At 44.5% G+C, this 15,841-nt stretch overlaps 1 protein-coding gene across 4 annotated transcripts in view; it reads right to left on the bottom strand.

The window, feature by feature from the left end:
- Nucleotides 1–4,687: 4,687 nt before the first annotated feature.
- The window catches only part of ADAMTSL4 (ADAMTS like 4), a 68,435-nt gene continuing 57,281 nt past the window's right edge, over nt 4,688–15,841 (bottom strand). For all 4 annotated transcript variants that reach the window (XM_060269918.1, XM_060269916.1, XM_035098161.2 and 1 more), the window contains 4 exons: nt 15,105–15,278; nt 12,160–12,339; nt 9,714–9,858; nt 4,688–8,708 (listed from right to left, as the gene is read on the bottom strand). In XM_060269918.1, coding sequence (XP_060125901.1) covers nt 8,569–8,708; nt 9,714–9,858; nt 12,160–12,339; nt 15,105–15,278 — 639 coding nt within the window. In that variant the 3' untranslated portion in view covers nt 4,688–8,568. The remainder of the gene's footprint in view (nt 8,709–9,713; nt 9,859–12,159; nt 12,340–15,104; nt 15,279–15,841) is intronic.

The following is a 15,841-nucleotide window of genomic DNA, read 5'->3' as shown; positions in this document are numbered from 1 at the left end:
TTGCCTGTTGTTGTTTAGTCGTTTAGTCGTGTCCGACTCTTCGTGACCCCATGGACCAGATCATGCCAGGCATTCCTGTTTTCCACTGCCTCCCGCAGTTTGGTCAGACTCGTGTTGGTATCTTCAAGAACACTGTCCATCCATCTCGTGCAGTCGTCCCCTCAATCTTTCCCAGCATCAGGGTCTTTTCCAGGGAGTCTTCTCTTCTCATGAGGTGGCCAAAGTATTGGAGCCTCAGCTTCAGGATCTGTCCTTCCAGTGAACACTCAGGGCTGATTTCCTTCAGAATGGATAGGTTTGATCTTCTTGCAGTCCATGGGATTCTCAAGAGTCTCCTCCAGGACCATAATTCAAAAGCATCAATTCTTCGGCAATCAGCCCTCTTTATGGTCCAGCTCTCACTTCCATACATCACTACAGTACTGGGAAAACCGTAGCTCATCTTCCAGCGTCATAACTTTTAATCCCTGTTGTTTTTGTTCATGGAGTTTTCTTGGCAGGGATACTGGAGTGACTTGCCAGTTCCTGCTCCAGGTGGATCACGTTTAGTCAAAACTCCACTATGACCTGTCCGTTTGGATGGCCCTGCACGGCATAGCTCATAGCTTCTCTGAGTTATTCAAGCCCCTTCGCCACGACAAGGGAGTGATCCATGAAGGAGCATAAATAGCAGGTGAAACTCGGAAAATTAGAATATCGCTGAAAAGTGCATTTATTTCAGTAATGCAACTTACTATTTTTTCTTTTTCTTTTAATTTTTACAAATGCTTTCTTTTGGAAATTCCACAGTAATAAAACAAATAGTTACAATAATACAAAAATAAACATCAATATTTCATTTCATTAATTACATTCCATTTAAAATTGACCCGCCTAACGACCAATAATTACAATTACAACAAATAAAGGCTTGTCATATCTTGCTTTACATGTATCTCATATATTGAAATAAATGCACTTTTTGACGATATTCTAATTTTCCGAGTTTCAGCTGTATTAGTAATTGGGTGGGGGGGAGGCGTTATTGGGTTGTTTTTAATTTTGTATTATGCATTGTGTGTTTTTATATTGGGGTTCTAGGTTGCAACTGCCCTGAGATCTCTGGGTATGGGGCAGTATACAAATTTAATAAATAATAATAATATTTATACCCCACCTTTCACCCCAGAACGGATCTCATAAATCGAAACTGGCTAGTTTGCAGCTGAGGACACCCATTGACCTTAAGTTGCCTTGCATGGAGGCAACTATGGGTCTCTCCAGGGCAGCATTTTTTGGCAGAGGCTCTCCAGAGTTTCAGGGAAGGAGTCCTATGCAACCTGAGACTTCCAGTATGCAAAGCATACAGTTTTGGGGTCAGCTGCTTAGCCTGGAGGAGAGAAGAGAAGACTGAGAGAGGTGACATCCTCTTGTTCTTTTTTTAATAACTTTATTCATTTGGTTTTTCAAATTAGAGTTTTGCAATCGGATATCCAACAAACATCATAAAAACAAGATTCCACAGAATTCCCTGGACTTCTTCCCTTTTGTGGGTCCTATTGTTAATCATGTCCTCCTGCATCTTTTATAATAATCCAACTCTTTTTACATCGCCATTACTGTATATCCAAAAATCACCATTACAAAATTCACTACAAGTGTTATTCCAATCCTACTAACGATTTTAACTGTTTACAATGATTTCTACGATAAATTATAATTCCCCCCCCATTCCTTACTAAAATCCTCTTCAAATATCTGAAGGGACGTCCCGTGGAAGATGGAGTGAGCTTGTTTTCTGCTGCTCCAGAGGGCAGGACCCGAGTCAGTGGATTCAGATGACAAGAAAGGAGTTTCAGAGTAAGAGCCGTGCAGCCATGGAACGGGCTCCCTTGGAAGGTGGTGGACTCTCTTTTATACAGAAGTTGGGTGGCCATTTGTCAGGGATTCTTTAAGCTGTGATTCCTGCATTTCCGGGGGGTTGGACTAGATGATCTTTGAGGGTCATTTCCAACCCTACCATTCTATGATTATTCCTTGCAATGCTGGCCAGCTGCAGAACTGAACTCTGCTTGTCCCCTCCCCATGCTGTTTTTGGTTCTGGGTGCAGTTTATGGAGGGGGGGGGCAGCTGGCAGATTTGGGGCAATTATAGAAAGGTAAGATGTCCTTGCAGAGAAGAGAGAGTTAGGAAGAAGGAAGCCTCAGTGTCCCTCTGCCAACACCTTTGCCCCAGGCAGTTGCTGTCTTGCAGCTGAGTCAGGCGCTGAGACAAAGCGCAGGATTGCATCCAGCCACACCCACCAGGTTGCAAATTACTATGCAGATGGCATTGCAGTCAAAAATGATATAGCAAATGTCAAAAATGTCCTCTTCTGCATCACCTAATGGCTGGAGCGACTGCAATAAGCTCAGTACATTATCAGTTATGGTGGCAACGTACAAGATTTTTGGAATTGATTTTGAGGGAAACAATAAATACAGCCGTGCCTTGGATTTCCCAACGCCTTGGCTCCCGAACAAATAGGCTCCTGAACGATCAAAAACCCAGAAGTGAGTGTGCCGATTTTTGGAAGCCGAACATCTGGCGCAGCTTCTGATTGGCTGAAAGAGCTTCCTGCAGCCAGTCGGAAGCCGCGCTTTGGTTTCCGAACATTTGGGAAGATGAACGGACTTCCAGAATGGATTCCATTCAAATTCCAAGGTATGACTGTATTACTAAAGAAACTATGCGGCCCAAAATTTAACATGCTGAATATTTTTCATGCTACGAACAATGGCAAGAAAAATTCATGTAATACGCTGAAATGGCAACGCTAACTGAAGGACTTGGAGACAAAGACAATAGACTTTAAAAAAGATTGGGAACCATTTATGAGGTATCTACAGAAGCAATGTAAAAAGAAATGGACTCACTAGCAGGGTTTGAGTAAACACAATTAACAAATACAGGAATGATAAAGAGGATGTTAAAATGATAAGAGAATAGCAATATTTGATATAAAGAACTCAATATGAAGATATAATATAGCAAGCCGGGGAAGTTATAGTGAGGGGAAAAAGTCATTATTTTGCAAAGGGATCAAATACCTATTCCACTCATTATAATGCACATCAATCTCTGACTTTTGTCTTCTGGGCTTTTTCCTGTTGTTATTCTGTCTCTCACAGCTACAATAAACCTACCATTAAAATTATGGACTGGCCATTTCTTCGTCAGAGGGCAAACGGGCAAATTTAGCAGGGGATCAAATACTCCCTCCCCCCCCCACTATAATATGTTAAAAACCAGAAGAGGAAGTCGGGGGAGGGAGAAATTAGGGGAACTGCATTATTTTTTTCTGTTATATGACAAGTTATTATCATGATAAAAACGTAAAACTCAATAAAAATTAATTAAAAAACAAACAAACGCCAGCCCATTGCAAGCTTTCATGAGGCCCCTCAGCTCTGAAAGAAAGCAGGACAAGAGTTAATCTCCTCCCAGCTTTTCACAGAAAGCCTTAAGGAAAATAAAATCCCAAAACAAAACACAAGCCCTTCAAAGTTCTTCATTTAATTCTGGGTGGTGTTTTTTTTAACTGCTCTTTGAGGAATTACAGTATCCTGCTTAGGGAATGCTGAACTAGGGCATCGCTGCCCTCTGCTGGAGAGTGGATAACATTAGAATATAAGCAAAAGGGGAGCCCAGGCAAAAAATCCATCTCTCGTCTCACTTCCTACAGCAGCTGACTGCATGGTCCCATATGAGGATTGAACCTGCAACCTTGGTGTTATCAGCGCTGTGCTCTAGTCTAACCAACTGAGCTATCCAGGCTGATATTCGTTGACTCAGCAGATCCTCTGGGATTTCTCTTAGTAGCGTTTTTTTTTTTTTTATGAAGCAATCCCAAAATGATCTCAGCAGGCCAAACGAAAAACCCCAACTTCACTTTGCAGATTGGTCTACGCAAGTTACTAGTCCTCTTGGCCAAGACGTTAACAGCATTAATGAGCATCAACAGTCTAGTAGTGGGGGGGGGGCAGGACTCCAATTATTCGTGCAATTTAAGGGGGAAATCTTCCCATACCTGGAAGGAATTTGCACTCTGCTGCAAAGCAGTCTGGTACATGCCAAATTAATAAATCAGTAAAACGCCATTTTGATGTAGTCGGGTGGGTCATGTGCCTTCCTTTATTTACAAGCAAAAGTGGGGGGGGGATTGGCATTTGGCTGCTCCATGCATTGGTGACCCCACAGATAGACTGCTGTAATACACTGATAAAGGGCTTCCCTTGAGACTGGCCCAGAAGATGCATCAGGTGCAGGATTCTGTGGCCACATTGCCTGGTTGTGCCCATTGTACAGCTGTGTTGAATGAGGCAGCAGCACTGGCCACCGATCGGCTACCAGATATGTCCAGTGTTAAAGACTTGCTGTCCCTGTGTAGGCCTGTAAGATTACTTAGATCATTGGGCGGGGGGTGGATTTTACTTGTGGAACTCTGCAGAATATCACAGGGGTTTGTGACCCCCAAATGGGCCGTTTCCTGCATTCTGGAATGCCCAACTTTTCTACCACCCTAGTACTGTTTCACCGGGGGTTGGAATATCCATTTTTTAGGATACCGTTTCCTAGATTTTCTGTTGTGATACCGGCGGATTAGAGAAGAACAACAACAGTGGTTTAGAAAAGCGCATTTAAAGAAATGAAGAGAAAACTCCAGGCATAAAACCTCAAATAAATCTTTAATAAAAAATAAATTAGATTTGGACCAAGAAAAAAAAAGGGTGTGTGTGTTTGGGGGACGGGGAACCAAACCAAACCTAGATACATTCAGCTTTATCATAGAGATTTATATATAATATATATTTTTTATATATATTTATATAATCTGAGCACTATAAAATGTCTTTCGTATAAATGCTTTTCCTTTTTTTGTCTGTTTCCGATAATCTGATGCAGCTTTTTGCAATTCAGTGGGAAGCCAAGCCCTGGTTCCAAGAGGCCTCCTGTACCTTTTTAAAGTGTAGCAGGAAGAAATTCAACAGGTGCTGTTTCCTTCCTCCTCAGTGCTTCTTCAGGGAAACTACTTAGTGTGGTTTATTTTCTCTCTCTTCCTGATGCACAAGAGCCCTTTCCACATTGGTACTGGCCAGTATCCTCCCCTGTGGTTGGTCCACAGTGACAGATTTTGGCTCATCCACCATCCGGCCTACCAGAAAGACAAGACGTTGCCAACTTTTTCTTCCAGAAAGGCTCCTGTGTCATTTGTCGGTTTTTTGTATCTTTGTTTTAGGTCTTGTTGTAATTTATGTGGAGACTGTTCCGTTTGACTGTGTATGTTTGTAATGTTTTATTTACCATATAGGACTACAGTCGTACCTCGGAAGTCGAACAGAACCTGTTCCGGAAATCAGTTCAACTTCCAAAACGTTTGACAGCCAAAGCACGACTTCTGATTGGCTGCAGGAAGATGTTCGGCTTCCAAAAGAACGTTTGCAAAACGTCCGAGAACTAGGCTGTTCGAAAACAAATGTACGACTGTACTTTTGTTATGTTGCAGTTAAGCATTTTTTCCTATGTTGTAAGCTGCCTTGAGCATAAGTTTAATAGAATCACAGAGTTGTAGAGTTGGAAGTTTGAAATGCAGCAAAAAATAAAAATAAAATGTATGTGCGAATGCAGGGCCAGATTTAGGTTTGATGAGGCCCTAAGCTCCTGAAGGTAATGGGGCCCTTTATATGTCCAGCTGTCCTTTGTCAACAACAAATTGTCACTGTTTTTTGTGTTGAATATATGGTAATTTATGAACCTAATAGGTATCTAAAGCCACCTGCACATAACAAAATATGTATTTTATCAAAGTAATTGTTGAAATACAATTAAGAAGAAGTATATTAATATTTTGGAAATGTACATCCAGTGTTTTTTTCCTTTACATTTTTTGGGGGGGCCCAAGAGAGTGGGGCCCTAAGCTATAGCTTGTTTAGCTTATACGTAAATCCAACACTATGCACATGTATGTATGTATGTATGTATGTATGTTTAAAATGGTTGCATGGGAAGCTGGAATCCGAGAGATGGACCATACTTTTCCTTGTATAAGCCTAGGGTTTTTTTTACTAAAAAATAATGCTAAAAGGGGGGGTAGTCTTATACATGGGGGCAATCTCCCCCCCCTTTCTTAATTTTGAGGCCCCAGAAATAGGGGGCGTCTTATACACAGGGGGTGGCGTGTTATACACGGAAAAATACAGTACTTCCCCCATCATGACACAGCTGTTGCTGCAGGAGGAACGACATGGGTAGAAGCCTCCTCACCTGTTGAATTTCTGTCATTTAAAAAAGGCACCAGAGCCCTGGCAAAAGACTCAAGGTGACAACGCCTGGGCCTAAGAGGAGGAGCTGGTGTGGGCAGCAAATCCAGCACCAGGTGTCAACTGTGGGATTTAGGATATTCTATCAATCTAGAACAGGCATCCCCAAACTTCGGTCCTCCAGATGTTTTGGACTACAATTCCCGTCTTCCCCAACCACTGATCCTGTTAGCTAGGGATCATGGGAGTTGTAGGCCAAAACATCTGGAGGGCCGCAGTTTGGGGATGCCTGATCTAGAATAATAGAATTGCAGCGTTGGAAGGGAGCCCAAGGGTCATCTAGTCCAACAACTAGTCCTGTGCAGGAGCTCATCTCAAAAATAAGTTGGCAACCCTTCACAGAAGCTGCCCTCGGAGGGATGGGGCTGGGCAGAGAGAAACACAAAAGTGTGTTGATTTGAGCTGCAAATAAGGGGAGGCAATGTATTCCTGTTTCTAGAGATGAGGTTTTCCAACTGTTTCACTGAGACCTGCACCTGTGCTTTTAGCAGCCGTGTCATCTGCAGACATCATCAAGCCGCTTTTTTAAAAAAAATAAAATCTCTATGCTGTAAGAGGACTTCCAAATTTTTGCAGGCAAAGCTCCTCTTGGAAACATGACAGCAGGCCGGGCTGGGTTTTCTGGTCAGTTGGCAACACCGCCCGGGCTAGGAAGGAGGAAGGAAACCTCTGAGTGCTAAGGTTGCCACCTTCAGCAAAAGCCAAAGCCTGGCCTGCTCACATGCCTTTTAGGGACACCTAAACAAAAACCCACTGTGCTTCTCTCTAGGGATGGAGAGGAGCAGAATTGATGTCGATGACAGAGGAGCAAGGGCAGGCGGAAAAAGTTGGCAACCTCAAGAACTGCGCGGAAAACCCAGCTGCAACTTGCGAGTTGGGAAGCTGGCTTGGAGAAGCGCAGCCTGATCAGTCTTTCCACAGAAGCGTTTGCCCTATGGCGTCTTTCCTCAAAACTGAGGGAATCCAGGGAACTTCAATTCTGGACCGAGGGAGTTTTGGGCTGGTTGCTTGACCACTTCCATCACCACTGGGCATGCTGGTTGCGGGCAGCTGTAGTCCAGTGACCTCTGGGAGTCCGCAGGTCCCCTCCTTCCTACTGTAAATCGGGAAACAAGAGGCAAGATCGTAGAAACCGTCTTGATCGGCTGCTAACCAGCCTTCCCCACAATCCAAAATAGCACCAATACTGTACATTTTCAGAAGGAAAAAGAAACGCATATTTTTCGCTTCCCTAAGGAAATACTAGAGCAAAGCCAATATGGCTGGGAGGTGTCAGACTCAGTGCTGCCCTCTGGAAGGGAGCACGTGGAACTGCAAGGGCTCCGAGTTCCAGTCCACCCACCAGCCTTTTTTTGCCGCAGTTGCTGGGGTTTACTGGCTGGGGTGGTGTACATCGGGTCGAGAGCTCCCTCCCCATCTGGGCTTTGTCACTTGAGGCAGGTTCGCAGGCCTTGGGGACTGAACCCACCACAGAACCCCACATAATGTCTCGCGCATTTCCAAAGGGCTTCTGCAAGGAATTGAACCCAGCAATGGCAATGGCAGCTTGTCCATGCACGGCCCATAGCGCTGTGTCCAAAAACAAGCTGAAGTTGGAGCTGTGCAGACAGTTTTGGCCTCCTTTTAGCTGGCTGTAAAATGAGCGTCTCAGGGTGTGTGGGTGTGTGAATGGGATTGGGGGTGGCTGCTTGGAGGGAACCAAAATTTTCGTGGTGTGTCTTCAGGGAGGGAGGGAGGGAGGGAGGAGGCCGAGCAGGGTGCAAAAGTACCCCTTGGAGTCCCTTAAAAGCCAAGGCCACCAAAGTCATCTGTGCGTCCCATTCTCTGCCAGAACATCGTGCGTGCCATTGCAATTTGTCTCCCCTCTTCCTGGCCTCCGTGAAAGGGGACAGCTTAAAAGGAAATCCAGGAAGTACGATGAGTCTGTAGCTATTTTTGGGGGGGATAGGTTTCTTGAGGCAGCCAGAGCCTTCTCTGGAAATACTGGGGTACAGTATAAAATACTCCTCCTGGAGAGAGCAGAGGAGAGGATGCTGATGGGAATTTCTCGGTCCTCGAGTTCGAATCCCATTTGGTCGTTCAATGCCTTTGCCGCAATCCCTCTCCAGCAGATGGGTTGTGGGGGTTTTTTGCGGATGACGGGGGCTCCCGTAGTCCGCGAAATATATTCGCTCGTCCCCCGGTTCAAGTAAAGGTGCGAGGAGTCCAGGATCCCGCCCGCTTCCCGGCGCTATCGGCTCGGTCCGGCGTGGCGCCTCTCCAAGGCGTGGGTACATGAGGCACAACAGACGGCTTTGTAGTAGGAGTAGACGCAGAGGCGGGCCTGCACGATCACCGGGCAGTTGTGGTATTTGTCCCTGCAGTTCTCATCTGCCGACCAAAGAGAAAAAGCAACATGAAAAACCCCCAAAGTGCTGGAGGAGTGTCTCCAACTTGACGAACCGAGCCTGAGAATGTCCCCCACCCCATTAACTCTCTCGACAGATGGGGAAATACGACTCTGTTCATTGGGATAAATTCTCGGCTCACATCTTCAGTGACCTCATAACCACAGCTTCCGGAATAATTTAAAGCAACTATCTGACGTTTAGAAGACATCTGAAGGCAGGCCTTTTTTAGGGAAGTTTTTAATGACTGGTGTTTTAATGTATTTTTTAATCTTTGTTGGAAACTGCCCAGAGTAGCTACAACCCCATATTCTATACAAGATCTCAAAGCAGCTGTTTTATTACAGAACAAATTCAGGAACAGACTGGAAAGAGAAGTTGCTGAATTGGAACTCATTACCAAGCTTAAAACCATGGAGCCACCTGGGATGAATAAAGACATTGGATTCTTATCATGATCAAGCTTTCTTTAGCGCCTCAGCCCTTGCTTCCCCCCCCCCAGGACCATTTGCAGTCATCAGCAGTTGTTAACAGCCATCTACAGGTTTACCACTCCCATCAGCCCATCACCCATTCCCACCCACCCCCACCACCCTCTGTATATATATATAAGGGTCTGACACTTCTGTTTCCAGTGTATCTGACGAAGTGTGCATGCACACGAAAGCTCATACCAAAATAAAAACTTAGTTGGTCTTTAAGGTGCTACTGAAGGAATTTTTTTATTTTGCTTCGACTCAGACCAACACGGCTACCTACCTGTAACTACAACCCCATAGTCGCCTTTGACTGGACTTAACCTTCCAAGGGTCCTTTACCTTAACCTACCACCACGTCATACAGTAGGAACTGGAGGTAGAAAAAATATCTCTGCAAATAAACAACCTTGCAGAAATGCACCCCTTGGGCATGTGGAGTTTTTTGGCCTGCCTGTCCGTCCTCCCCCCATTTTTGGCTGTAGGGAGGAGGAGGGGGCCGGGTGGGTTACCGAGGTCGAGGAGGCACGGCTGGACATTGCAGGGCCGTTTCTTGATGGGCTTGAGATCTGGCGGACAGAGGTTGCTCAGGGTTTTGTTTTGGGTCAGACACTGGACCTCTCTCACTTGGACGCCCCCAACGCAGGACCTGGAACACTGAAAGGACAAAGGGGAAATGGAACAATTGTGGGAAATGGATATAAAATTTACAGCACGTTACGGTTTAAGAGAAAATTATATGGAAATGATATATCGGTGGTATCTAACACCGAGTAAACTGGCAAAAATGTTTACATCTAAATCAGGGGTCAGCAAACTTTTTCAGCAGGGGGCCAGTCCACTGTCCCTCAGACCATGTGGGGGGCCGGACTATATTTTGAAAGAGAAAAAAAATGAACGAATTCCTATGCCCCGCAAATAACTCAGAGATGCATTTTAAATAAAAGGGCACATTCTATTCATGTGAAAACACGCCGATTCCTGGACTGTCCGCAGGCTGGATTTAGAAGGCGATTGGGCCGGATCCGGCCCCTGGGCCTTAGTTCGCCTATTCATGATCTAAATCAGGCATAGGCAACCTTGGCTCTCCAGATGTTTTGGAACTACAACTCCCATGATCCCTAGTTAACAGGGCCAGTGGCCATGGATCATGAGAGTTGTAGTTCCAAAACATCTGGAGAGCCAAGGTTGCCTATGCCTGATCTAAATCAAACAAGTGTTGGAAATGTAAAGAGAAAGAAGGTTATTTTTATCATATGTGATGGTCTTGTAGTAAGGTTATGATATACAATGAATAGAAAAGGATGTTCGAAATAACTTTTGTAAAAAAACATACACAAAAGCTTTTCTTTTGGGAATTATAGGGACAGAACTACCTAAATTGTATGGAAATTCATTCATGTATGCTACTACAGCAGCAAGAATGCTACTCGCCCAAAAGTGGAAAGAAGCAGAAGTCCCAGCAAAGAAAGAATGGATACAAAAACTTATGGAATATTCATAAATGGCGAAACTTACCGGAAGAATAAGAAATCAAGATAACAAACTTTTTATAAAAGAGTGGAAATGGTTTATTGAATATTTACAGATAAATTGCAAACAGATAAAAACATTAGCAGGATTATTGCAATAACCTGCAGTTTCACAAGAGTATATATTTAAAGTAGATAATTAAATGAGCAAATCAAATGAATTTGGATATGCAGAAGCTACTAAGAATAAAAAAAATTAAGGGACTGCAGAAAGGGGAGGAAAAGAAGTCTAATTTTGAGATGTTAAATTGTTTTTAAAACTAATAAAATGTATGAACTTGAAAAGTAAAAAGAAAAACTTAAAAAGAAAAAAGAAACGACTAGGCGGAAAGGGGGTGATGGAGCTGCCAGGGTAGCCTCTCACCTGGGGTGGGGGTGGGGGTTTGAGGGTGTTCCAGGGTGGATAAAAATCAATGGGGTGTGTGTGTGTGTGTGTGTGTGTGTGTGTGTGTGTGTGTGTGTGTGTGTGTATATATATATATATATATATATATATATATATATATATATATATATATAATATTTAAAATTTAATTCGGATTTTTTTTTAAAATCGGATTTTTAAAATAAAATGCTTTTGTAGGAAAAATCTTTCTAAAGATAGTTTTCTGTTTAAGTTACATTATAGTCCAAAGGCTATCCATCAGGAAATAAGGATTTGTTTTAAGTTTTCATGTGTACTAAAAAATGTTTAACCACATCAGTTAACAAACATGGATACATATGCTATAATGTTATTGTTTTAGTTAAATAAATTGTTATTAAGGAAATTACTATTTTTCTCCTTCCAATAAGGTACAGCAGAAAAGTTGCCCAAATATAAACAGTCAACTTATTAAACCTCACAATAATTTCATAATTATCTGTCTATGTATTTCTGTATAGTATTTCTGTATACTATAACCAAATCAGTAAATTTTGTTATGACTGCAAAAACTACTCTGAAGATTTATTATTCCAAAAATGAAACCTTCATCTGGTTGTAAATATTAAGATTATACCAGGAATAATAATAATAATAATAATAATAATAATAATAATAATAATATATTTATATCCCACCCATCTGGCTGGGTTTCCCCAGCCACTCTGGGTGGTTTCCAACAGAATATTACCGTAAAATGCAATATTCTTTCTGTAAAAAAAAAAAAAATTAACATTTGATGTTAGCCGCTCTGAGCCCAGTTTTGGCCGGGGAGGGCGAGGTAGAAATAAAAATTATTACTATTTATAATTAATATTAAATCAAGATTCACTGAGTGGTTCAAATCGTGATTTAAATCAAATCCCCCCTGGGGTTTTCCCTGCTGCAAACCCCTTCCCCGTTTTGCCCGTTCCAGCAAAATGGATTTCTCTGAATCAGTACGTGTGGAATCGGTACCACCACCCCCAACCGCGTCAGACCCTCGCCTCGCCCCTCACTCACGGAGCTCCAGGCGGTCGAGAACCAGCGGGCCTCGCAAGACGTGCCCATGCAGGGCTGCAGAGAGGGCGGCTTCTCCAGGTGGGCGCAGTCCGAGGCCTCCGTCACGTTGAACTCGGCACCCAGCTTGCTGATGCAGATGAGGTCGCGGCGCTGGGTTCCCGTGCTGCAGTCTGACGAGCACTGGGTGGGGGGGCAAAGAGGCAGAGGGATCAGGGCCGGATTTAGGTTTGATGAGGCCCTACGCTACTGAAGGTAAAGGTAAAGGTAAAGGTAAAGGGACCCCTGACCGTTATGTCCAGTCGCGGACGACTCTGGGATTGCGGCGCTCATCTCGCTTTATTGGCCGAGGAAGCCAGCGTACAGCTTCCAGGTCATGTGGCCAGCATGACTAAGCCGCTTATGGCAAACCAGAGCAGCGCACGGAAACACTGTTTACCTTCCTGCCGGAGTGATACCTATTTATCTACTTGCACTTTGACATGCTTTCAAACTGCTAGGTTGGCAGGAGCAGGGACCGAGCAACGGGAGCTCACTCCATCATGGGGATTCGAACCGCCGACCTTCTGATCGGCAAGCCCTAGGCTCTGTGGTTTAACCCACAGCGCCACCCGTAATGGGTGCCTTTTATATGTTATATGTCCAGCTGTCCTTTGTCAACAACAATTCTTTTTGCGTTGAATATAGGAGCGTCTCCACCCCCATCGTTCTGCCTGGACACTGAGGTCCCGTGCCGAGGGCCTTCTGGTGGTTCCCTCGCTGCGAGAAGCCAAGTTACCGGGAACCAGGCAGAGGGCCTTCTTGGTAGTGGCACCCGCCCTGTGGAACACCCTCCCACCAGATATCAAAGAGAAAAACAACTACCAGACTTTTAGAAGACATCTGAAGGCAGCCCTGTTTAGGGAAGCTTTTAATGTTTAATAGACTATTGTATTTTAATATTTTGTTGGAAGTCGCCCAGAGTGGCTGGGGAAACTCAGCCAGATGGGCGGGGTATAAATAATAAATTGTTGTTGTTGTTAGCTGTATGGTAATTTATGGACCTGACAGGTATCTAAAGCCATTTGCACGTGTTGCCATGCAACCAGTCCATGCAGAATGTAGGCACCCTATTTATAGAAAGGAGCAAACTAGTGATATTTTAGGGAGCAGGCTAGCAGATAGGGCCCATGACTTACATCATAGGAGCCTACACAAAACAAAACACTCTTGCTGTATGTAGGTTTTATTTTATTTGTTTTTAATCTTGTATTTTGGAAGCGTACATCCAGGTTTTTTCTTCCTTTTGGGTTTTTTCTTCCTTTTGGGGGACCCAGGTGGCGCTGTGGTTAAACCACTGAGCCTAGGGCTTGCTGATCAGAAGGTCGGTGGTTCGAATCCCTGTGACGGGGTGAGCTCCCATTGCTCGGTCCCAGCTCCTGCCAACCTAGCAGTTCGAAAGCACGTCAAAATGCAAGTAGATAAATAGGTACCACTACAGCGGGAAGGTAAACGGCGTTTCCATGTGCTGCTCTGGTTTGCCAGAAGCGGCTTAGTCATGCTGGCCACATGACCTGGAAGCTATACGCCGGCTCCCTCGGCCAATAATGCGAGATGAGCGCGCAACCCCAGAGTCGGTCACGACTGGACCTAATGGTCAAGGGTCCCTTTACCTTTAAGAGAGCAGGGCCCTAAGCTATAGCTTGTTTAGCTTATACATAAATCCAGCACTGGGGGCGGGGCAGGGGGGGCGAGGCTCGCTGAGAAAGCCCTGCTCAGAGTAGGACCACAGAAACGAAGGAGCCCAAGTTAGGCCCCACCTGCACGTTCAAAGCAGGATCATGCCGCTTTAAACAGCCATGGCTACACAACCAACCAAACTCCACACACAGGGTCCCGGGAACTTTTGTTTGTTATGGGAGATCCCCCTTTTCCCTCCATCAGAGCTACAATTCCCAGAATTCCCTGCAGAGGAGGATGGATTGTTAAACCACTCTGGGAACCGTAGCTCTGGGAGGAGGGCAGGGGGACTCCCAGCACCCTGAACAAACTACAATTCCCAGAATTCTTTGGGGGAAGCCGTAGTTGTTTAAAGTGCTATGGTAGTGTCTTAAATGTGGTGGGAACTGGGATTTATGCCTGTCAACCCACATTTGTAGAATGTTGACGTTTGTTCTAATCTGTTTTTAGTCTATCAATAATTTTAATTTTCTTTTAATAAAAACACACATTTTGAATAGTTGCTTTTAACTGTTTTCTTGCTGATTAATCTATTGTTGTATTCTTTTTTTTGTAAACTACTTTGAGGTGTTGTTGTTTTACAGTCAAGCAGTGTATAAATTTTATGAAATAAAGAAAAAGAAATAAAACTAATGGTACTGAAATTTGTTAGGAGTAAACCCCTTCCAAAAAAACCCCCTCACAGAGCTACAGTCCTCAGTGGTTTAGCAGTCAACCCAGGGAATTCTGGGAAATCTGGGTCTGTGAGGAAGGGCAATAGGGAGTCTCCTCTTAACAACTCTCAACACCCTTAGCAAACATGTCGGCTGATTCCTGCCTTGCAGCGGGTTGGACTAGATGCCCCTTATGGGTCCCCTTCCAACTCTTAGGATTTGAGGTCTGAAATCCCTTCAGCCTTTGGGGCTCCCTGCAAGCAGCAAGGAATCCTGGGATCTGTAGTTTTGTGAGGGAGCCAGGACTCCTCCTGTTAGTCGCCAGTCGCTTGTTCGCAAAAACTACCATTCCCAGGATGCCTTAAGGTGGGCACCCCCAAACTCGACCCTCCAGCGGTTTCGGGACTACAACTCCCATCATCCCTGACCACTGGTCCTGTTAGCCAGGGACGATTGGAGTTGTAGTCCCAAAACGTCTGGAGGGCAGAGTTTGGGGGTGCCCGGCTTAAGCTTCTGCAAACTGGGTTCAAACAATGCAGGCGAGGAGACCGGGGCGGGAGGAGGCGTGGCGCTCACCGGACTCCATGGCCCAGTGTACCACCGGGTGACCCTCTGGCACGGACCGCCATTGCATGCCCTCATGTCGGCTGGTTTGGTGCCGGCGCAGTTCTCCTCTACCTGCCCGTTGGCAGCGCTCGAAAGGCAGACCACCGAGCGTCGCTGGATCCCCGTCCCACACTCTGCAGAGCACTGGAGAGGAGAAAGAGGGAGAGAGGGAATGTGAGAGAATTTCAGATGCTTTATCATACAACTGGCTCTTCTTATCATTCCCCTCCTCAATACCCCAGCAGCCCGAGAGGCAGCTATTTCTTTGTATATAATTTTTATCAGTTGTTCTGCTTTTCCAATTTAAAACACTCCTTTTTACACCCTTAAAATATCCACGATATTTTATCCTCCTTCTCTTTTCCAGGGTTCACTTTACACAGTGCTCTTTATTTTCTGAAAAAATGTTTAGGGGTACTCTCGTTTTGACTCAAGAAAACCACCATTTTATAGTTCAAATCGGGGAAAATAAATATGGTAAATGGACAAAAGTACAAAGATTTACAAAATGTTTAGGGGTATGCGTACCCCCAGAAAAAAGCACTGATTTTACATATCATAAATCCCTGCATTTCATACAGAAACTATACCATTCAGTATTCCATTATTACATCCATCCTAACTTTATTTACACTGTTGAATTTATCTCAATGCTCGCAGCGTTTTCAGCCGTACAGTTATTTCCCATATATTCAATGAACGTTTTC

Source organism: Zootoca vivipara, chromosome 17 (genome assembly GCF_963506605.1).
Source record: "Zootoca vivipara chromosome 17, rZooViv1.1, whole genome shotgun sequence".
Classification (NCBI taxonomy): domain Eukaryota; kingdom Metazoa; phylum Chordata; class Lepidosauria; order Squamata; family Lacertidae; genus Zootoca; species Zootoca vivipara.
This window is presented reverse-complemented; position numbering and strand designations above follow the sequence as displayed.